The 25,389-nt window shown below is 38.1% G+C and overlaps 1 protein-coding gene across 1 annotated transcript in view; it reads right to left on the bottom strand.

Moving 5' to 3' along the window:
- HSD17B12 (hydroxysteroid 17-beta dehydrogenase 12) overlaps window positions 1–25,389 on the bottom strand; it is a 178,045-nt gene that overhangs the window by 88,408 nt on the left and 64,248 nt on the right. Inside the window, exons 2-3 of the mRNA XM_061152239.1 lie at window positions 20,697–20,743; window positions 17,949–18,024 (exon numbers count right to left, since the gene is read on the bottom strand). Of these exons, the coding sequence (XP_061008222.1) occupies window positions 17,949–18,024; window positions 20,697–20,743 (123 nt within the window). The remainder of the gene's footprint in view (window positions 1–17,948; window positions 18,025–20,696; window positions 20,744–25,389) is intronic.

The raw sequence follows: 25,389 nt of genomic DNA, 5'->3' as shown, positions 1-25,389 counted from the left end.
TCAGGTGAACCAACTTATAAAATCTTTAAGTCTGAAAAATTTTAAAGCAGTTCAGTAAAAAGATTAGATGTTCAGCAATATATATATATGTATATATAATACATATAAATTATATATATAAATTCATAAAAACTACTACAAATTAAGACATAAAAATAAAGAGGCAGCTTGCAGTCTCATGAGATGTTTTTAATTTTTTTTACTTTGTTGTGTTTTGTTTTGAAAATGGCACAGAAGGAATTAAGGTCTTAGGTGCCAATTCTGAATCTGCTAATGTATAACATTTGCAATGTGATCTTAAGAAATGTACTTGATATCTCTTTATCAAAGACCCTGAAAGAGAGAGCAGTGCTATGTGTATGCCAAAGAAGCTATGAAGAATATGAGTCCACTCATACTATAGATCCAACAGAAATGCACACACATGCACATGTGCTCCAAAAGACATACACAGGATTGTTCCCGGCAACATCACTGATAGGAACAACCCAAATGTCCATCACCAATGGAACAGACAACTAAACTGTGGTATATTCACAAAGGAATGAAAATAAATGAACTACAGCTACATTTAAAAATACAGACAAAACTCACAAGCATAATGCTGAGTTGAAGAAGCCAAAAATTAAAAAAAAAATACACACTGTATTATGCAATGTATAGAAAGTCCAAAGAAGTCAAAGCTAAATGATAATATTAGAAATTCAGACAGTGGCTACTTTGGGGGAGGAAAGAGAGAGTAATAATTGGGAGGGAGCATGTGACTCCCTCAACTTTGTGTTCACTCACTAACCTGTACATGAGTATTTTTACTGTTTTTTCTCTATCCTAAGTTTATATTTGTTTTCAGTATTAATATTTATAGGTATGTTTCTGTGACAAGGCGTCCCTTGTGGCTCAGCTGGTAAAGAATCCACCTGCAATGCGGGAGACCTGGGTTAGATTCCTGGGTCAGGAAGATCCCCTGGAGAAAGGAAAGGCTACCCACTCCAGTATTCTGGCCTGGAGAATTCCATGAACTGTATAGTCCATGGGGTTGCAAACAGTCAGACACGACCGAGTGACTTTCACTTTCACTTTTCTGTTACAAGACAAAAGCAAAATTAATGAATGTTTATAAAGTGTACCTATGTGAAAGTGATAGTGTTAGTCTCTTGGTCGTGTCTGGCTCTTTGCGACCCCATGAACTGTAGGCTGCAAGGCTCCTCTGTCCATGGGATTCTCCAGGCAAGAAGAGTGGAGTGGGTTGCCATTTCCTTCTCCAGGGGATTTTCCTGATCCAGGGATCAAACCTGGGTCTCCTGCATTGCAGGCAAATTCTTTACCACTTAGTCACAGGGGAAGCCCTAAGAATACTTATAAAAGTGTGCCTATACCATACCAGAAGTATATTTTTTTGAAGATAAGGCATATCCAAGTGATACAAATGTTCTACCACACCCTGCAAATGAAACAGAATTTCTCTCTAGATGTGCTGCTTAGAAAGACTGTCAAGGATAGTAGAGGCTGCAAACTCACAAGTCCTCAGGGACCAAGCACATCTTCCAACTGTGTGAAGAGGGCCTGGTAAAGTACATACGCAGGCACTGCGTGAGTGCAGAGGGGATGGGATATACTTGACAGGACAGTCCCCACCCAAAGGCCAGGAAGGCCACAACTCCAGCTGACAGCTGCTCTACAGGAAGGCTGGGCCTAGAGTGAACAAAGCATTTGGATTGTCAAAGACATAAATTAAGATTTATGTAATTAAGTGACAAGCACTGATTTTTTCAGCAATGGTTTCCAAACTTCACTTTCAACAGGACCTTTTATCAGAAGTCCACACAACTCCATGTACAAAACCGATCAAAGAAGAGTGCCAACACTGAAGCAGAAGGAAAGCTGGAGTCCCACCCATAAGGGTGCCCCCTACCTTCCTGCAAGTCCAATATCCAACTCCACAGATCACGACTAAAGACACACAAAGGATGAATAATGGCCTTCTAGAATCTTCCATGCCACTGAGAAATGGAAGTCCAAAACATGGATTCTCTCTATACTCAAGACACCTTGAGAATCTATATTAATACCATAAAGGATAACTTGGGGAAAAGGGGCGAATAATGAGAGTGGAAAGAGAGTGGAAAGAGAACGAGACCTGCAGTTAGTTGGTCTGTAATTAAAATTCATGCTGCCTACTATGTGACCTTGGGTAAGCTTGCAGGCTGTCCTCATGATGGTTCTAAGAATCAATTATGAATGTTTATTTTACTACTTATTCAGGAAATATCTCAAATATTACTAGAAGAATATTTGCTTTTACTCAAAGCTTATTTTAATATCAACAGTTTTATATAGTTCTTTTAGGGTTTTACCAATTCAAAGTCCTCCTTTATGGCTTTATATGGGTGGCTTTATCTCAAAGAGAAAGAATACACCCATTCAATCAAAATGCTCACACATCCTTTAAATGATCCAGTGATAATAAATGTAACAGGAAACTGCATTCAAAAATAGTCATAATGCAAATTTAGCTTAGCCTGTTCTTTGTTCTCTTGATGCTAGGTTACTCTGGCAATAAGTTTTTGAAATGTACCTCCCCAAAGGTTATCATTCAGTTATCAGCCACACCATTCAAAGTATATTTAAGAGCATGGGGGTAATGGAAAACACAGCACAAGAGGCCAAAGATCTGAACCCTGTCTACCTCTGCCATTAATTAGTTATGGCTTGGCTTCTCAGACTTGGGTTTCCATATTAATAAAATGAGGGTTTTAATCCATCAGTGGTTCCTAAACAGAGATGCCCTTTTAAAATAGTGTGGAGTGTGCTTTTCAAACTACACATACCTAAACATGATTCTATGTATTCCACAAAAGTGAATATTTATATTTGTGGCTTAATATTTTAATTAGTTACTGAAAAGTGATTGCATTTTAGATCTTATACATCTCTACAGCATTAAACAGAATGAATGCATAACAAATGCTGACTCTATATCAATATTCTATTACTAGTAGACTGATGTTACAAAATATTCATTCTATTGTTTTTTAATAACAAAGGAATATAGTAATTCAAAATTTATGAAATTTCCTGTCAGTTTTAATGGACTCATCTTCTCTCTTGATTCTAGTATTAGATACAGCAGTGGATTATCTAAATTTCATTTGTAGTTATTTTAAAGATCAGCATATAACACAAATTATACCTTTAATAACTGATGGTATAAAGAGATTATTAAAACAGTAGATAATTGACAAGAAAACATAGAACTTCACTTGCCAGAAAAATCAAGATAAAATGAAACTTTTCCATAAAGCTTTCAAAAATACTTTCTCTCTGTGATGAAAAAGAAAGCAATCCCTATATAAGACCACTGAACTTTATGTTTTAAAGAATATGCCTTTCTACAAATTCTTTTATTAAAGCTGAAGGCTGTATCCCAAATTACAATTATCCACTTAAAACAACAACTAACAATTTAGAAGTGGGAGGAGAAACACCAATTATCTATTTAAATGGGAGCCATTTCAGAACACCTTGGTCCCACATTTCATTAACCAAGAAAACTGTTTCATACAAAAGTCATGGAACCATCAATAACACAATTCGAAAGACCACTTGCTGTTTTAAAGAAATCACACAAACATAAGCAAATATTTTAATTAAGAGGTATAGCTAGTGTCTGGCCATGGTGCAGCACACTCCCACACGCCTGGTGCCAGCTGCAGAACAGCGACATTCAAGCAGCTGCCTTAATTGGAGATGCAGACCAACACATGCTAATTTGGCAGAGCCAACTAATTGGTAGGTATGCTACATTTCTAACAAAATATCCACCCATATTACAGATGTTGCTCTCTGCTGGAGTAAACGATTGGTAACAAACAGTAATGAAGTTGAAATCAGCTACATTTGATGAAATTGTTTAGTTGGACAGCTTTACAACATGATCCTGCATTAGCTTAGAAAAACACTTGTGCCATAGTTGGAACGTCAGCTAAATGTCAAAAGCATCTTTCTGTGCAATATTAAGAATATGATGAGGTTGCATAATGACTCTTCAGCCAACAAAACAATACTTGCTAAGTGGACACATTTCACCCCCTTAAGTCATACCAGGCCCCGTGCAAACATTTGCAAAAGCACAGAGTCCTTTTTTCTCTTCAAAGTTTAATACAGACCAAACATTTATAGACATCTGCAAAGATAGTAATTATGCTTACCAGAAAATCTATAATGGTAGTGGGGAAATGGGGAGGGGATCTTCTGCTTATAGCCAGGATGGTTTAACAAAAACCGGATTTACTCCACCACTTGAAAAAAAAAAATGATAAAATATACAAAACAACAGTTTTTAGACACTGGACAATAGACTGTTCAGGAGAGGAATACCTAATAAAAAGGAAATAAATAAGGTGACCCTTATGGTTGCCCTAGCTTACTGCCCGCTTAGGCTTCCTGGACTGGAATGAAGAGAGAACTCACATAGATACCAGCAGTGTCCCCTGAGCTGGGGAAACAGACTTGAGCACTTGGGAAACACAGAGTCTGTAGAATTAGCAGAGTGAAGAGAAAAAGTGAGTGAGAACAATAGTAAGAAAGATATATATATATATATATGTAGTGGATCCTTCAACAACTCGGGATTCAGGGCACTGACCCCCCTGCGCAGTTGAAAATCAACATTTAACTTTACAGGCAGCACCCCACATCTGCAGGATATGCACATCTGCACATGTGCATCTATAGATCATGTAGCACACTAACAGTTCAAACCAGTGTTGTTCTCTCTCAAGAGAGGGAGAACATGCTGTATTCTTTACGCTCTAGAAATTAGAGGGTGAATATTTTAAAAAGAGATAAGGAAGATATTTAAAAAGATCTAAATTTTTATATAGAGAGGAAAAACACAATTTCTGGATTAAAAAAATATACACTAACAGGATTAACAGCAGATTAGACACTGTAGAAGAAAGGTTAGTAAATGTAAAGATATAGCACGAGACACCATCCAAAATGAAATACAGAGAGAAAAGAGTTTGAAAAAAAGATGAAAGAGCGCACTGTCGGTGAGCTGAGGGACAGCTTCAGTCAGTTTACTATACTATAACTGAAGTCCTAGGACAAGAGTGAGGGAAAGAAAGAATATCTGATGAACTAATGGCCAAAAGAACGACAGCAGGCTTCTTATCAGAAACACTGCAAACAGTGAAACAAATAGTTTCTGGGGGGAAAAAATACTGGGGGGAAAAAAGAACCAGTCAACTTAAAATTTTATACCCAGGGAAAATATATTTCAAAAGTAAAAGTTTTTTGTCAGATACACAAAAAGAATGTCACCAGCAAACCAACACTACAAGAGAATGTTAAAGGACATCTTTCAAACAGAAAAAAAAGAAAAAAAATCCCGATTGAAATCTATTTACATGAAGGGATGAAAAGCATCAGGAATGACAATATGTGTGTAAATATAAAATACTTTAAAAATAAATTTAGTTCTCTTTAAAATACTAAGGCAAAAGTACTATGTTACACAGCCTATAACACATAGAGGAACAGAATGTATGAAAGGGAAGCACAGGATCCTCAGGTTCATACGCTACACATGAAGTAGGACAGTGGTAAGTTAATGTACCCTGCAAAATCAAAAGCAGTCACTAAAAACAAATGGAAAAAGATGTACAGTCAATAAGCTAAGGAAGAAAATGATATGGAATAATAAAAACCAGGCTATTAATACAAAAGCAGGCAGGGAAAAAAATTACAAAAAAGCAAATGAACAGATGGGAAAAATTCAAAGAAATAAGTGGTAAATTTCAATTCAACTACCTCAAAAATAACATTAAATGTTAATGGCCTGAGCAAACCAATTAAACAGCAGAAATCATCAAATGGGATAAAAAGCAAGACTAAATCTATGCTGTCAATAAGAAACCCATTCTAAATATAAAGTGCATATAGACTAACAATAAAGACAGAAAAAGATATATCATGCTAACAGTAATCAAAATAAAGTTGGACACAGTAGATTTCAGTGCAAAGAACAATACTACCCAGCAACCGTTTTAAATCTCAAAACACCTATTCTTTTCTGACTAATAAGTGCTCACTTAAGTCTGTGAAAACTCAAAAATTAACAAACAAGGACAAAACTTCTAATGCTTTACATATGCTGATGATTTCAGAAAAATCATTCTGAAAGAAATGATCAGCTCAAGCAGTGACAGTTTAAAAAGTCAAACAGACATTCGACTAGCAACTAATAGTTACTTATAATTGTACTAATACGAAGTTTTGAAATATTTTTAATAATTGATAAGAACCCAACTTCTTCATAAACCTCTAATTAAGGTAAATACTTGACCAAATTAGAAATGGTTTTTTAAATATGTCTTCTTTCTGATCATATTACAGTACAAAAAATAAAGCACTGTAACATTTCATTCTTTTAGCTTTTAAATTTTCTACCCAGGTTTTACTAGTTAGGAGCATCATCACTGTTTCCACACATACAATTTAAAGTCATGAAAATTGATGTCTTTATTAAAGGGTTATTAGCTCTTCTAAATTACAGACAATGCTGCAAATCATCTTATCTTAATCACTCTTCCTGTCTCCTGTGTAAAACTTTTAAAAGCCATCTCTGACAAATCTGGTGTCAAAAATGATTGTATTGCTCTGTAATATCATTGGAAATAAACCTCTGAAACTCTTAATTGGCCTTAAGATACTATATTAGTATCATGGTGATTTAAATAATGAGGAATGTTTGGTTAACTGGCCGATTTCTGAATACTTAAATTCCTAAAGGAAACTCTAATTAGAATATTAAGTTCAGTGTGGTTATGTGCATCATCTTATACTAAGAGAATACAGTTAATACATTCTAAGTTACAGGTAAAAGTGTTAATTTGTCATATAAATATATATGTATAGACACACATACCTATATATAAATGGGCTTATAAAATATATTAAAGTCTACAAAGAAAGCTTATGAATTAAGCCATTAGAAACCAGTTGTTGCAAAGAAACTTGACCTTTGATAATATAATCTTCTCTTAATAAGAAGACTCTAAAAACAAGCTGTTCTGTGCCTCCAGTTCCTAACCTGGCCAGGTTCCTTATCTACCCAGAACACTCTCACTTCCGAACAACCAGTTAACTTTTTGAGTTTCTGTGCTGACTTTTGTTGTGCCCTTGAAACATTTTTTTAACAAAAGTTTCTTGCTTCTGAGAAAGCCAGATTTCATAATAATTACTATTTCTTGCAGCTATGCTTTATTTGAATTACTGTCCCTCCAAACCAGGACAATAATCATTTCTTGTCTTGGGTACCTATGACTTCTGCTTATATTTTGCTGTAATCACTAGTTTCCTGGCAACTCTTTATGATACTGCCTGTGTAAACATAAGCCTCAAATTAAAAATAATAGAATTATTTAAGATATATTTTATATCCAAACCATCTCTGGTGTTTCCCAGATAGCCACTGGGCAGCACTATTGAGTAAGGGGGCTATGAGGAAGAACTAGATATGTCAGTGTATACTCCGTATCTTTAACTTAGCTTAACTCTAAGTAAGAGATGCCCTGTTTACCAAACCCATAAAATGGGCAGATCCATGAAGTAACTAATAATGAGTATGGCTCAACACTTGGACATTTCTCAGGGTAGACAGAACACATTCAAGATCTTGTGAAGAGGACTGGCACAACATGCAAACAATATGACTTCTAAATACTCTTGTGAATTGGTGGCAGGTTTAAAACACACTATATAAAGGTCCCTGGAGATCTATTTATCAATGCCTTTAGTGTTCATCATAAGGCTCATGCCCTCGGGATAATCACTGACTGAACCATTAAGTGGCTGTATAGTATACTCCAGTAGGGGATTCCATTCTGACGCTGCTAACTGCTGTAATAAATTAACCAGAGACCATCAGTCTTATTAACAGGTGGTTTCTACTTTTCCTTCAAAAAGGCTGAAAGACCAGGCCATAGGCTGGAGGCGAGAAAACTGGGTCTCTAGGATGACACATTCAAACAATAAAGCCTTGATAAAGGCCTATATTAGTACCCTTGACTATTATGGACTCATGGGTCGGGCTTCCTGTCCCGTGTAACCCAACAGCACCACCAAGAGCAGGCTCTTAGACAGAATGTACCAGGGGCCTACAATGTACCAGGGGCCTAAGTCAGTATTTATAAGACTCTTTTATTCGAAAATCAGACACCTTGTAAAACCAGGCTGCTAACCCAAGATCCAACGGAAAAAGAATTAATTTTGCAAGACTGAATGGAACCCATGAGGGAAATTTAATTGGTTTTGACAAAACCTCTTTCTCCCTTTCTCACTAATTCTCATGGTGTCTGGCTATACTTGGGCATACTGAAATGAAACACTCTTTGAATGCTATATTACTCTGACCAAGCCCTCTGGATTCAGGAGGAAAAAAAAAAAAAAAATTCTCTGAGAAATCTTCATATAGCTTATATGTGGCAGACTGTATTTTCCAAATCGAGATTTTATTTAAAAAAAAAATACCTCCCTGCCCACATGTTCTCCAAAGTTACCACATCACTCCCCCATCAAGAAGTGGTATCTTTTCCTCTTCAGTTGAATCTGAGACAGCCCATCATCGCTTTGACCAACACAGTATGTCAAAAGTAACACCGTGTGAATTATGAGAGTAGGTCACCAAAAAGACATCAGCTTCTGCCTAGTTCTCTTAGGACATGCACTCTGGGGAAAGATAGCTACCATGTACGAAGTGCAACTACCGTGAGATGAACATACTGGAGAAGCTACATGGAAGCACTGAAGTCAACAGTCCCAGCCGTGGCAGCAAACTGTGAGAAGCCATCTCAGGTCTTCCAGGCCAGGCAACCACCCACTGTGTTATCCATGAGTGACCTCAATAATGCTCTGATGGGTAAAAGAATTGTTCCCTGAGTCTTGCCAAAATTCCTGACCCACAAAATTTGTGAGCATCTCAAATGGCTATTTTACACTGATAAGTTTGGGTAGTTTGTTATGTGGCAATAGTAACTTGAATATAAACTAGTAATTTGTTAGGTCAACTTAAATATGGAAATCATATAGAAAATACAACACATACTCATTGGCCTTGTCTGCAAACCTAATCAGAACAATGGTCAAGTATTACATGACATGTCTTTACTGAGTTCTTTTAAAAAAAACAGATTTATTTGGTTGCAACAAGCGGAATCGTCTATCTTCATTGTGGAACATGGGTCCCTAGTTGCTGCATGTAGGATCCAGTTCCCTGACGAGGGATCCATCCCAGGTCCCCTGCCTTGGGAGCGTGATGGAGTCCCAGTCACTGGACCACTAGCGAAGTCCCAAATCCTTTTACTTTACATGGTGATGTAATTATTTGCATAGGCTCAGTAGGAATCTACCTTTCTCCTACCAGGATATAAATTCAATTAAAGCAAATTTATAACTATCACCATGCCAGAAATGTTTCATTTAACAGAACATCTCACTTAATTAGGCATAACAAACCCACAAGTAAGGAACAAGGATTACACTCCCATATGGGGAAACAAAGCTTCAAAGACCTCCCAGTAAACCTTCCTGGTACCTCCTCTATGACTTAAAGGGAGTCTTATGGGGAGCACAGAATGTCACTTTCTGAAGGCCAACAACACCGAGTTATTTGGGGAACTTAGAGTAAGATCATAGGTGTTATGATCTTACAAATAGGCAAAATCAGTAGAGGCATACTGGATGGTCTTTTTGGTTCCTGATGGCTCATGACCTTGAAATAGGTGAACTCAAAGGGCCCTTAAGATATTTTTGGTACCATAGAAGTGATAAAAGAGATATGACTCTAGGGAATACATGAGATTAACTCTATTCCTACAATCTTATGGTTCTAGCTTTATTAAAGATAAAACAAAAAGATCTTTATGTGTTCAAGAATGTTTCATATTCCTTAGATAGATGAAAAAGCTAACTACAGCAAAGCTCCATATTAACAATACTGATGGCGCATCAAAAAAACATGGGTACAACATGCTGGGTCAAATCTGCACTTTAACTGCACAGATATGATCAGAGGTAAAGACTAAAAAAGTAAAACTGATATTGTTCACCTTAACCTATTCCTCTGTTGACTATTTACCAGTAAGTTTTCTAAAAGCTTCCCATTTGAAGAAATAGAGTCATGAAATTTTGGGGCCATCCCAAAGGTTTTCATCCTGACGTAAGTGACACAAAAGAGACATCATATCTGTGGTGACTCAGACAGTAAGGAGTCTGCCCACAACGTGGGAGACCCGGGTTCAGTCCCTGGGTTGGGAAGATCCCCCGGAGAAAGGAATGGCAACCCATTCCAGTATTTTTGCCTGGAAAGTCTCATGAACGGAAGAAGCCTGGCAAGCTACAGTCCATGGGGTCGCCTTGAGTCAGACACAATTGAGTGACTTCACTTTCTTTAATCAAAGACAGAAATGTGTGTTTTTGAAATCAAAGTTGATTAAATTGTATGCAATGAGAATTATCGATTGCCACATAATAATATGAACTATTAACATTTCCTCCTCTGTATTCTATAAACCATTAAGTTGCTCTGAAAGCCAGTCTCTCTTGCACTGTGCTTTAAGCATAGCTCAACTCAGAGTTTGACAATTATCCAGGAGTCTTTCTCCTTTGACAAATCAAAATCAATAAAAATACTTAATATATTCATAATCCTGGCTAACAATGATAATAAAATAAGCTTATTATATGTGTGATGACTTGTCTTAATTCAACAAGTGACAGGTATCCTTACAAAGAACTGTAATTTCATCCAAGCAGTCAATCCTGGAAAAGCACTTAACCACTGCTGGTGAAACATTCAGTTCCTTACAATATTATATATAATCCTTTTAAATTTTTTTCTGAAGAGCTTTGATGGGTAGGCTGTCCTCCACATACACAAGCAATTACATCTCAAGGCACAGAATCCCCAAATTTACATAATAACAGTAGAGAGTTAGATGGTGAGAGGAGCCCTGTTTCTCTCCACTTGGTTTCTTTTTCAGTTTCCTCCTTTCCTGTCTTCTCCTCCAGTGAGACAGGGAAGAAAGAAGGATGAGCTTACCCACTGGAGTGAGTTTAAAAGCTGGAGAGAGAGGGCTTCCCCGATGGCTCAGTGGTAAAGAATGCACCTGCAACGCAGGAAATGCAGGAGACACGGGTTCGATCCCTGAGTCAGGAAGAACTTCTGGAGGAGGAAACGGCAGCCCACCCCAGTATTCTTGCCGGGGAAATCTCATGGACAGAGGAGCCTGGTGGGCTACAGTCCATGGGGTCACAAGAGTCAGACACGACTGAGCATGAGCATGAAGAGAGACACGTCAGCCTAGTTAGACAAACTTGCTTTGACTTCCGTCTCCTGACTCTGACTTGTACGGAAATGGATACCAAAATACAAGAGACGTTTACGTTGGCTTGATTTCATGCCACAGCATCACTATTAATGGTGGCTGCCCATCATTCAAGTATCTACCAAAGAAGTGCCGTAAGAGCCCAAGCAGCTCCTTGGCACAGACATTTCAGTTTGGAAGAAATGATGACTACAAAGGCTGGAAAAGCACATCAAAAACACAAGGAGACATCATCTCACACCTGTCAGAATGGTGACTGCCGAAAAGAACACAGACCACAAGTGTTGGTGAGGATGTGGAAAGGAGGGAACACGCCTAAGACACTGGGGGGATGCAAACTGGTACAGTCACTGTGGAAAAGAGAATGGGGATTCTCAAAACTCTGAAAACAGAACTACGTCATGACCCAGCAATTCCATTCTTGGGGATATATCAGGAAAAAAAATCAATTTGAAAATATACATGTACCCCAATGTTCACAATAGCATTACTTACAACTGCCAAGATACAGAAGCAACTTCAGTGTCTATCAACAGATGAATGGCAAAAAGGGAGTACACACAAACCCACACACACATAGGAACACTACTCAGCCATAAAAAATAATGAAAATTTGCTATGTGGAGCAACATGTACGGACTTGGAGGATATTATGCTAAGTGAAATAAATCAGAGAGAGAAAATACTGTATGATATCATTTATATGTGGAACCTAAAAAATACAACAAACTAGTGAATATAACAAAAAAGAGCAAGACAGATAAAGAGAACAAACTAATGGTTATCAGTGGGGAGACGGAAGCGGGGAGGGGCAATGTAGCGGGAGGGTACAAAGACACACAAACTACTATAGATAAAACAAGCTAGAAGGATATATTGTACACACGAAGAAAACAGACAGCATTTTATAATAACTGTAAGTGGAGTATAACCTTTAAAAACCGCAAATCACTGTACAGCATTCCTCTAACATATAATATCATCCATCAACTATAACTTCAATAAAAAATAAAGACTGCAGTATGTGGCTTCTTCTGAATGCACTGGGGCTCTAACAGAAAGAAAATAACAAGCTTGGGTCTTTAAGCTTTCAAGATCACATTTATGACCTGGATCCAGAGAATTTCTATGGCAACCCCAGTAAAAACTTTTATGTCTTATAGCCACAGAGCTCACTTCACTAACATCCCAGATTCGAGTGTGTCATTTACAGAATTATAATAGAGGCTGAATTTCACAGACTCACCACGTTTCATGGACGAAAAGTGAAGCAGAATGAGAAAGAGTGAGACCCTGAGACTGGAGATGAGGGTATCTGGGTGGACTCTGTCGAGGCTAAAGAAATCTTGACACACACGCTGCCCCTGCAATGCTACTCTGAGCCTGCCCTACCGGTGGAAACAGAAATAGCTTGCTCTCTTGTCTTTGAAGAGATTAGCTTTCCCTGGCTTGAAAATCCTGTAAAAACCTCACCATAAATATAAGGGTAATTCATTTGCAACGGAATGCCTCTTCTACTCAAGACCTACCTGAGGAGGCCTTATTACCACCCAGAACATCCCTTATCACCACCCATAACAGGGTTAGATACTGAAATTCTCTGGGAGCACAAGTACAAAGTCTAATCCATGAAGTAATAACTTATACACAACAATAACTGTCAAGGTTTTTTTTTTATACAATTGGTATAGATCTGGTATGTATTGGTAGAGATCTGGAAAAATGTATTGGTAGAGATCTGGAAAAATCTGGGTGTGAATAGATTCTATGAGTATTAGACTAAGGAAAACAAAATATAACACCAGATTGGTGGTGGTTTAGTTGCTAAGTTGTGTCCCACTCTTTCAACACCATGGACTACAGCCCACTAGGCTCCTCTGTCCATGGGATTTCCCAGGCAAGAACACTGGAGTGGGTAGCCATTCCCTTCTCCAGGGGATTGTCCCAACCCAGGGATCGATTCCATGAATCATTTGTGAAAGATTTAGGATTTAAAGGTTAGTTTCTACCGCTGAAAAGAGCCCCAAGAGTTAACTTCGACTCCATGATGGTCCACATTTAACAAGATTCCTGTTGTTGTTCAGTTGCTAAGTTACATCCAACTCTTTGCTATCATGCGAACTGCAGCATGCCAGGCTCCTCTGTCCCCCACTCTCTCCCGGAGTTTGCTCAAACTCGTGTCCATCAGGTTGGTGATGCCATCCGATCATCTCGCCTTGGTTGCCCCTTCTCTTCCTGCCCTCAAATCTTCTCTTCCAGTTAGTCAGCTCTTGGCATCAGGTAGCCAAAGTAATGGAGCTTCAGCATCAGTCCTTCCAGTGAATATTCAGGGATGATTTCCTTTAGGATTGACTGGTTTGATCTTGCTGTCCAAAGAATCCTCAAGAGACTTCTCCAACACCACAACTCTAAAGCATCAGCTCTTTGGCACTCAGCCTTCTTTATGGTCCAGCTCTCACATCCGTACATGACCACTGGGAAAACCATAGCTCTGACTATATGGATTTTTGTCGGCAAAGTGATGTCTCTGCTTTTTAATATGCTGTCTCAGTTTGTCATGGCTTTCCTCCCAAACAGCAAGCATCTTTTAATTTCAAGGCTGCAGTCACTGTCTGCAGTGATTTTAGAGTCCAAGAAAATAAAATCTGTCACTGTTTCCAATTTCTCCCCTTCTATTTGCCATGAAGTGAAGAGACCAGACGCCATGATCTTAGTTTTTTGAATGTTGAGTTTTAAGACAGCTTTTTCACTCTCCTCTTTCACCCTCATCAAGAGCCTCTTTAGTTCCTCTTTACTTTCTGCCTTTAGAATGATATCATCTACATATATGAGTTTACTGACATTTCTCCCAGCAATCTTGATTCCAACTTGTGATTCATCCAGCCTGGCATTTCGCACGATGTGCTCTGCATAGAAGTTAAATAAGCAGGGTGACAATATACAGCCTTGTCATACTCCTCTCCCAGTTTTGAACCAGTCAGTTGTACCATGTAAGGTTCTAATTGTTGCTTCTTGTCCTGCATACAGGTTTCTAAAGAAATAGGTAAGGTGGTCCGATAGTCCCATTTCATTAAGAAGATTCCACAGTTTGTTGTGATGCACACAGTCAAAGGCTTTCTTGTAGTCAATGAAGCAGAAGGAGATGTTTTTCTGAAACTCCCTTGCTTTCTCCATGATCCAAGGAAAGCTGGCAATTTGATCTCTGGTTCCTCTGTCTCTTAGAAACCCAGCTTATATATCTGGAAATTCTTGCTTCATGGACTGCTGAAGCCTAGCTTAAAGGATTTGAGCATTACCTTGTTAGCATGTGAAATAAGCACAATTATATGGAGTTTGAACCTTCTTTGGCATTGAAGTAAAAACAGACCTTTTCCCGTCCTGTGGCCGCTGCTGAGTCTTCCCAGTTTGCAGACACACTGAGGGCGGCGCTCTAACAGCACCGTCTTCTAGGGTTTTAAACAGCTCAGCTAACAAAACAGTAGTCATAGTGTTAGTCGCTCCGTTGTGTCCAACTCTTTGGACAGATTCTTTACCATCTGAGCTAAAGAGGCCACAACTTCTCATGGCATAATGCAGAGTCAAGAACCCAAAAGTTTAACAAAGTAGAAATGCTGGAGTGGATCTATCATAGCAATCTGCACACATAATCCCTCCACCACCACATCCCCAAGAGGGCCCAGCAGATGCTTCACTGAAGCACTAACTTGCTTATTATGCGGGCAAGAGGTCACTAGTGTAGCCCTTTATTAGTCTGCCAGTCATAAAACTCATTGTGTTCTTACAATATAAGAACTCCCTATTTTCTTTCTCCAGCCCCCATTTCTTTCCTTCATGGTACTTACTATAAACTGCAATTATTTGTCTTTTTTTGGCTTTATTATTTTTTTCCTATTTTTTTTCTGTATCCTCCACTTACATATCATTCTACGAGAATGACGACTGCATATATCTTATTCACTATTGTATCTTGACTGCCTAACATAGTACCTGGTACACAGGCATTTAATAAAGATTTGCTGAAGGCATAAACAGAGTCAGTCTGTCTTTGCCAACTTTAAATTCTGGTCCTTCCTTCTTCTGGAATACATATATTCAGGAAAACATGATCCCCTCACAGATAATTTACATCTGAGTTGAAGACTTGTGCAAACTTATAAATCGCCCCTGTGTATTTATTTTTTTCAGCCTAAAACAGATGACCTGGTTTGCTGATATCACCTCTCCCAGTAAATTTATATTATGCCCAGAAAAATGTTTTTCAAAATTTTCAACAACTTAAAAAAATTTTTTTCTTCATAATAAAGGTCATTTTAGTGCCTTTACCATCTGTTTCTGCATGAAAAATGTTTGAACAGGATCCTGTCTTTTTCCAGAATCACACTTCTGCCCACAGTCATGTGTCACCTCATATCACAAGTTAACAAAATTCTCAAATGCCATTAAAGTGTATCTTCTGACTCACCGGGCAATTTTTGTACAGCCTGGAGCACTTGCTGTGAGTGTCATGAGGAAGCTTTTCTTGCTTCTGTATCAAATAGGGGGTGGAGTCATTCATAGTACAACATTTCAAAATTCAATGTTCCGTTTAATCAAAAGCTTCTATTTTCAGCCTGCGAACCTTTATTTCTAGCAACTACTAAGTGTTTTCACTAACAGTCAGTTTTACACACCTCCCCCCCAAACATACACACAATGTTTTTATCACTGTAAGAGTTATTACACACATTTAACTACAAGTAACTAGTAAGAAACAGTACTAAGGTCCAGGCAATATGTTAACATCATCTACTACATTAAGTAAATACCTCAGACTGCCTAGTGTCACAGGAGCACTCCTTAATTCGAATTCACACCTCAGCAAAACTGCAAGATACTGTATGTCTTGGACCTTCAAGGTTGCATTTACATAGCTGAAACTTTGAAAGTTGAAATCCTTAAATACCAAAGACTTATTGCATATTTCACTTTTGCAAAGATCTGTGCTCTCAACAGGGCTTTAAAAAAATTTTAATATACTTTATATTACAAAGATCTGTTTTTCACCTAAAGTGTCTCAATGTGTAATCTGTCCAACAGGACCAGTTATGGTCTGAGTAGAAATAATAACAAAATATACACCTCACAACATACTATATAAATGTTAGTAGTAGATAGCAATGTTAATAATAATATGGTATATACAAACTTACATAATGTTATATGTCAATTATATCTCAATAAAGCTGGGAAAACAGAAAAATACAGTAGAAATCCTTTCTCTTCTGAAAGAATTAGGGCAGTTTTTTAGCTGGATACTCAGAGAAGTCAGTTAAAGCAAGGAATTCTAGAAAATGATAAGCACACATTATAACCATTTTAACTGACACCATGAGTAAGTATAATTCATTCACCAATCCTCTGTGTTGGGGACCAAGTCTTTATCTGAATTTGGATCTGCTGTCTGGAATTCCAGTCTTTCTTACATATACAACACCCCCACACCCATAACGCATTATCTGTAATTGCAGTTTCAGTTCTTATAAAATGCGGCAAAAACTTCAACACATATGAAACAATCCAAACCGTTTTTTCCCCAATATTTTGCATTTTTCTTGTTTTCCCCTAAGTTGACAGCCAATTTCTAAAAGAACTTGCTTTTCTCACTTTTTTTCAGAGCATTCAACTTAGTTATCATACTCCCCCTTTTACACTAGTAATTCATCAGTGTACAGAATGCTTAATAACAAATGCACCTGGCGTAAGTAAGTCTGAAAACAAATAAAACTGACCGCTAACAGGTAAACCATTAGACCCACAGGAATAAAAGTGCACAAGCATCAAACTGAGAAGCCTACCAGCCACAAACAGCGTATGAGGAACATGAGTTAACACATTTTACCTAGGAAATGCACAGCATTGGTTTAACCATCTGGTTGGTTAACGAGATGTCAGTTGAAAAGAGTTTTTGCCATATTATAATTCAGGTCTCAAGCACAGCTGTCTCAGAAAAAAGTCCAAAACAGTTTCTCTCTCACATGTATATATGCTAGCCTTTTGCATTTTTCTTCAGTCATATATGATATACATTTAAAGACAATGAAGTCAGGGACTTCCCTGGTGGTCCAGTGGTTAAGACTCTGTACTTCCACTGCAGGGGTGCAGGTTCCATCCCTGGCTGGGGAACTAAGATCCCACACGCCACGTGGCATGGCCAGTAAATAAAAGACATTGGCGTCAAAGAGTTAAAAAAAAAAAAGAAGTTAGAATACTTAAAAGGAGCAAGAGAAAAGGAATGCAGATGTTTAAGGAGAACATAATCAGAGAATCTGATTCTTCACAAAAGAACCTAAATGAGTCAGTAAAAAACATTTTAAGCAACTTATAATGGTACTATATTAATTTGAAAAAACTGATCCACCTTTGAAACACCCCATTAACAGCCAAAAAAAAAAAAAGAAACAGAAGCTTTCTGAACCATAAATAACTACATTAATGCTAGATATCTGCTTGAAAACATTAAATTTAGACTACCTGTCCTCCTTTTGTGATTATAAGGGGAAGGGTGATGTGAGGACTTACTCATCTCGCTGGAAACTTGGTCCAGTTTGTCCTGTGATCTGCTGATAAGGACAATTTTCATTCCACGCTTTGCTAACTGAAACAATAGAAGAAGACACCGAACAGCTGAATCACATCTGTGTGTTTCACTTTAAAATGTAAATTAGATACAGTCTCATTTTAAGAAAATCTGACCCATATGATAACTCACGTTAAAAAACAAATATACCCCTGAATGTAAGGAATGGGCAAACCAAAATGAAGACTTTACAAAAAGATTCCCCAAAGAATTATCTTTCTCAGTCAAGCTAGTGTATAAAAGTCAATGGGTTTTGTAAAGTAATTAGCCTCCAACTAATAAAAATAAATGGGGAAAAAAAAAAAGTCAATGGGTTTTAGAAAAAGGAAGACTTTTATTTTGTACCTGTCCATACTTAATTTTTTTATTCCTAAGTATCTATTACTTCTTTAATTTAAAAATTAGCTTTAAAAGTTTTTGTCTTAGACTGGATATATGAAGACTGTAGAACTAGCAAAGGACACTACGGTTAACATGTTGGAAATTCATAAACAGAATCAATTTTAAAGTTTTTATTTAAATACTACACTTTATGGACTACAAAGGCAAACTAAGATAGTTAATTGACTTAATTAATTAAAAGACTTACTAAAGAATTTCCTGAGGAGTCCCTTCTGTGTACTTCCCCAGGGCTGTGTAAGTACTGCACAGAATGAATAAGATTTATAGTAACATGGTTTCTACCCCCAGAGACCCATAAATATAGGAGCAGAGGGAAAAGCACTGATATACACAGAATTTTTAGTGAACTACTACAGACAGTATATAAATGAAAATAAATTATGTGCTCTGAACTATAAATGATTTAGTAAACTAATTTTCCAGTCCTAAATCCTAAAGTCAGCTTTTATTAAGTAAAAAGTGGTATAGCAAATGAGAAGATATGGAACATTTTTTCATAAAAAATAATTAAGATTGGTAATAACTTGCTGAATTAAGTTCTTATAAAAACACTATAAAAAACCCACAAATATATACCAAGAGTTCTTTTCTCTTTTTAATTAATGGGGAGAGGAAGAACAAAAAAAAAAAGCCTATCTATAGAAAAATGGCATCTAATATAATTGCAAAAGGAAAGATACCATTTAAAAATCACCATTTTAAAACTACCCTAGCGATAACTAATTTAGGCAAAAATCAGCAACAGATGCTGGGGTGGAAGAATGTTGAGAAATGAGGTATGCATACAAAGAATCATCCCACAGATTCCTCATTAATTACAAAGGGGGAAAAGGTACTTTTATAATAGAAAATTATGGGAGAGAGCATCTTAAGTGATTTATCTCAACATAATCAATAAAGAAATGGACTTCTTGTGGCTCCTGATAAGATCAACTCAAAAGAACACACTATCACCTGTGTAACATTTCTGCTAAAAAATGTTTAACACCTGTGCAGCATTTCTGCTAAAAAAATTTAACTTGAACCGAATCACGAGGAACTGAGCAGCTGAGCACACGCACACAGTCACGAGGAACAGTCAGACAAATCAGACAAACCGAGTAATCTACAAAACAACTGGCGTGGATTTCTTCCAAAATGCCACTGTTATAAAAGAAAAAAGGCAAAAAGGCTGGGGCGGGGGCGGGCGGGGGGGGGGGGGCTGCGAGGAAGGGCGCTAGGGAGCTCTCCTAGTCAAGAAATATGACATCTAGATGCAACACATAATCTATAAATGGATTCTGGAATACAAAAAGCTCTCTAAAAGACATTATTGGGATAACAAGGAAACGTTCATACAGAGTATATATTGTACAGTAGTATGGTGTCAAGTTAAACTTCCTATCCCATGTATGATCACTGGACTGTGGTTACAAGAGTGAACGTTCTAGTTCTCAGAAGCTTCATGCTGAAATCTTTAAGGGTGAATTGTTACAAAGCCTGTAAGTCCCAAATGGTCCCACCAAATTATAATGATAAAGTGAAACAGGGCAAATTGTTAACTGGTGAATCCTGATGAAAGGTGTATGAGTGCTTGCTGTTTTCTTCTTGCAACTTCTCTGTAGATTTTGTATTAAAAACAGAAGGCTGAGAAACCAAAGGATTTTTTAAAAACCCTTTTGAAAGGATAAATGAGAGAGTCAGTGGATCGGCCAGGATCTCCATCACAATCAGACAATATCTCAGGCTGTTGGTGCCTCTGTGGAACTAGGACTGCATGCCTTAACGGCACGGCCAATGCTTCTGGTCTGCACAGTTCTGTTCAAACTATTATGATGTCTTCCCTTTCAGTTACATTACAGACAACTGGAATCCTCTGAGGGTGTCTGTCAATATCTGTCAATCACGGTCCTTCTTGTGAAAATGATACCACGGCTAGTCTGCATATTCAATCGCTCTCTCATAATTTATCTACCTTTTGAAAAATAATCCAAAGCAATTAACTTTAAAGACTGAGAACCCATGGACTATGGACCCATAGTTACACAATATAAAATAAAATTACACTAAAATGTTCACAATTCCAACTTATCTGGACAAAATGTTTTACACGCATTATGCCCCAAAATTTGTTTTAAAGTTGTGTTTAAGCGTAGCATTGCTAACAAGGTAGAAACAAAGTACCTCTATTATATTGTATAATCCTCTAATGGTGCTTTTAACTTCAAAATCAAAATTACTGTAAAAGAGCATTCTATATTTGTTCTTATATTTTTATACCAAAAAGAAAAGTCTTGAAAATTACTTACTTCTTCTGCATATGATTTTCCAATTCCATCAGTACTACCTGTGACAACTGAGAAAAGAAAAAAGTAACAGTTTAGTTTCAGAATCACGACGTAGAACTGATCATAGTTAAGACCCACCAATTAGACACAAGAGGGCCTGTGTGATACAGCTGACCCCTGAACAACACAGCTTCGAACACCAAGGGTCCATGTATATGTGGATTTTTTCCAATAAATACATAGTACAGTACTACATGACCCAAGGTTGGTTGAACCCACAGATATGAAACCTCAGAAGCCAAATCTCAAGATACTGAGAGCCAACTGTCAGGTTATACTTGGATTTTCAACTGCATGGAGGAGGGTCTGTGACCCTAACTGACCGTGCTGCTGACGGGGTCAACTATACTTTGATGTAAAAGATGGAGCAATTACCAGTGGTTCAATATTAGGAGCGAATACCCAGCACAAAGCTAAAAATAAAAAAACTGCACTTCCAAGGGCTGACAAGGATGGGAAGCAGCTAGAGCTCTCATACAATGCTGGTGGCACTATAAATTGACACAATCATTTTGGAAAAATGACTTTGCATTATGTCCAGAAATAAACGTGCCTCCACCTGTGACCTAACAATTCCCAACAGGTAATAAAAACATCATGTCTATCAAAACAATGTCCATGGTAGCTTTACTGATGCACAGTTGTCCAAATATTAAACTACAAGAGAATGAGTAAGTAAATTAAGGTATATTTACACAACAGAATACTAAATAGCAATTTTTTAAATAAAATAACTATTAATACATGCAAAAGATGACCAGATCTCTCAGACATTATACTGAGCCAAAAAAGCCTGAAATAAAAGTGTGCAAGCTGTTTTGACTCCATTTATCCAATTCCAAAAAGGGAAAAACTAATCTATAATGACAGAAGTTACAATATTGGCTACTCCTGGGTAATGGGGTAGATGACAGGGAAAAGGCATTAAGGGAACCTTCAGGATGTAGGAAATATTCTATATCTTGATGTGTACGTGTGTATGTAAAAATGCATGGAGCTGTACAAGTAAGTACACACTAGCCTATTATACATTTAAAACCTTTAAAATATATATATAGGTAGTAGAAATCGAGTAATATCTATTTCTTCTATGAGAAAGCATATTTCTCTTTAAAGCTCTAAAATCTTATGTAGCATAAACACTTGACAATGATAACAGGTCAGACCACACCATGGTATCTTACCTCTAAAATTCTGTTTGCTAACAAATTCATAGCATGGTTGTGAATAGCATCCGGAAATGGGCTTCCCTGTGGCTCAGACGGTAAAGAATTTGCCTGCAGTGCAGGAGACCTGGGTCTTAATCCCTGGGTCGGGAAGATCCCCTGGAGAAGGGAATGGTTACCCACTGCAGTATTTTTGCCTGAAGAATTCCATGGACAGAGGAGCCTGGTGGTCTATACTCCACAGGGTCACAAAGAGTTGGACATGACTGAGCAACTAACATTTTCCCTACTTTTACTATTCAGAAATATGGCAAACATATCTAAATTCTTCCTAGTCATATCTTTCACAATCATAATAGAATATGAAGTAACAGAACAGGTTATGAAATCATATCTATGTCTGTCTCCATCTCTGTCTCTCCCCCTCTTTGCTGCTTAGTCATGTCCAACCCTTTGCGACTCCATGGACTGTAGCCCATCAGGCTCCTCCATCCATGGAATTCTCCAGACAAGAATACTGGAGTGGGTTGCCATTTTCTATCTGCTCTATCGGCTTTGCTTCCTCTCCCTCTGCCTCCCTCCTCCTCCCCTCCCTGGCATTTGTTGAATATATTAGAACATACATTTAACTTAACCAGCCTGTCACTGGCTGATTGCATCCTCCTGATGTCATTTAACATGTTCTTCTGTCCACTAATAGTTAGGTGATCAAATTCAGGTTTAATTTTTTGGGTAAGAATACTTTATAAGCAATAGTACGTACTTCTATCAGGAGGCACAGGTTTGCTAATTTTGCTTTTTGTTATGTAAACAGCCATTGATATTCACCACTGAGATATATTATTTCATTAGAGACTGCAAAATGGTGATACTTCCATAAGCCTCTTATCCTTCTTCATCAAAGGGCAGACAGAATGAAAACCACAATCACAGAAAACTAACCAAACTGATCACATGGACCACAGCCTTTTCTAACTCAATAAAACTAAGAGCCATACCATGTAGGGCCAACCAAGACAGACGGTCATGGTGGATAGCTCTGACAAAACGTGGTCCACTGAAAAAGGCAATGGCAAACCACTTCAGTATCCTTGCCTTGAGAATCCCATGAACAGTATGAAAAGGCGAAAAGATAGGACAATGAAAGATGAGCTCCTCAGGTTGGTAGATGCCCAAAATGCTACTGGATTATCAGTAGAGAAATAACTCCAGAAAGAATGAAGAGATGAAGCCAAAGCAAAAACACCCAGTTGTGGATGTGACTGGTGACGGAAGTAAAGTCTGATGCTGTAAAGAGCAATACTGCATAGGAACCTAGATTGCTAGGTCCGTAAATCAAGGAAATGAAAGTGGTCAAACAGGATAGGGCAAGAGTGAATACTGACATTTTAGGAATCAGTAAACTAAAATGGACTGGAATGGGTGAATTTAACTCTGATGACCATTATATCTATTACTGTGGGCAAGAATCCCCTAGAAGAAATAGAGTAGCCATCACAGTCAACAAAAGAGTCCGTAATGCAGTACTTGGATATGACCTCAAAAAGACAGAATGATCTCTATTCATCTCCAAGGCAAACCATTCAATATCACAGTAATCCAAGTCTATGCCCTGACCAATAATGCTGAAGAAGCTGAAGTTGAACGGCTGTATGAAGACCTACAAGACCTTCTAGAACTAACACCCAAAACAGATGTCCTTTTCATGACAAGGGACTGAAATGAAAAAGTACGAAGTCAAGAGGTACCTGGAGTAACAGGCAAATTTGGCCTTGGAGTATGAAACGAAGCAGGGCAAAGGCTAATAGAGTTTTGTCAGAGAGTGTGCTGGTCATAGCAAACATCCTCTTCCATGTATAGAGAAGGCTCTATACATGGACAACACCAGATGGTCAATACCGAAACCAGATTGATTATATTCTTTGCAGCCAAAGATGGAGAAGCTCTATACAGTCGGCAAAAACAAGACCAGGAGCTGACTATGGCTCAGATCATGAACTCCTTATAGCCAAAGTCAGACTTAAATTGAAGAAAGTAGGGAAAACCACCAGGTATGACCTAAATCAAATCCCTTATGATTATACAGTGGAAGTGAGAAATAGATTCAAGGGACTAGATCTGATAGACAGAGTGCCTGATGAACTATGGATGGAGGTCTGTGACACTGTACAGGAGGCAGTGATCAGGACCACCCTCAAGAAAAAGAAATGCAAAAAGGCAAAATGGTTGTCAGAGGAGGCCTTACAAATAGCTGAGAAAAGAAGGGAAGCTAAAGGCAAAGGAGAAAAGAAAAGACACACCCATTTGAATGCAGACTTCCAAAGAATAGCAAGGAGAGATAAGAAAGCCTTCCTCCATGATCAATGCAAAGAAATAGAGGAAAACAACAGAATGGGAAAGACTAGAGAGCTCTTCAAGAAAATTAGAGACACCAAGGGAACATTTCATGCAAAGATGGGCTCAATAAAGGGCAGAAATGGTAGGGACCTAACAGAAGCAGAAGATAGGAAGAAGAGGTGGAAACAATACACAGGAAAACTAGACAAAACAGATCTTCACGACCCGGATAACCACGACGGTGTGATCACGCACCTAGAGCCAGACAACCCTGGAATGACACCCTGGGCCTTGGGAAGCATCACTACGAACAAAGCTAGTGGAGGTGATGGAATTCCAGTTGAGCCATTTCAAATCCTGAAAGATGATGCTGTGAAAGTGCTGCACTCAATATGCCAGCAAATTTGGAAAACTCAGCAGTGGCCACAGGACTGGAAAAGGCCAGTTTTCATTCCAATCCCAAAGAAAGGCAATGCCAAAGAATGCTCAAACTACCGCACAATTGCACTCATCTCATACGCTAGTAAAGTAATGTTCAAAATTCTCCAAGCCAGGCTTCAGCTATACATGAACCGTGAACTTCCAGATGTTCAAGCTGGATTTAGAAAAGGGAGAGGAACCAGAGATCAAATTGCCAACATCCGTTGGTTCATCAAAAAAGCAAGCGAGTTCCAGAAAAACGTCTACTTCTGCTTTATTGACCCTGCCAAAGCCTTTGACTGTGTGGATCATAACAAACTGTGGAAAATTCTTCAAGAGATGGGAATACCAGACCACCTGACCTGCCTCCTGGGAAATCTGTATGCAGGTCAAGAAGCAACAGTTAGAACTGGACATGGAACAACAGACTGGGTCCAAACAGGAAAAGGAGTGCATCAAGGCTGTATATTGTCACCCTGCTTATTTAACTTATATGCAGAGTACATCATGAGAAATGCTGGGCTGGATGAAGCACAAGCAGGAATCAAGACTGCCAGGAGAAATATCAATAACCTGAGATATGCAGATGACACCACCCTTATGGCAGAAAGCAAAGAAGAACTAAAGAGCCTCTTGATGAAAGTGCAAGAGGAGAGTGGAAAAGTTGGCTTAAAACTCAACATTCAGAAAACTAAGATCATGGCATCCAGGCCCATCACTTCATGGCAAAT

The sequence above is a fragment of the Dama dama genome, chromosome 1 (genome assembly GCF_033118175.1).
Source record: "Dama dama isolate Ldn47 chromosome 1, ASM3311817v1, whole genome shotgun sequence".
NCBI classification, from domain to species: Eukaryota; Metazoa; Chordata; class Mammalia; order Artiodactyla; family Cervidae; genus Dama; species Dama dama.
The sequence above is the reverse complement of the archived record's forward strand: the minus strand, read 5'-3'. Positions and strand labels throughout refer to the sequence as shown.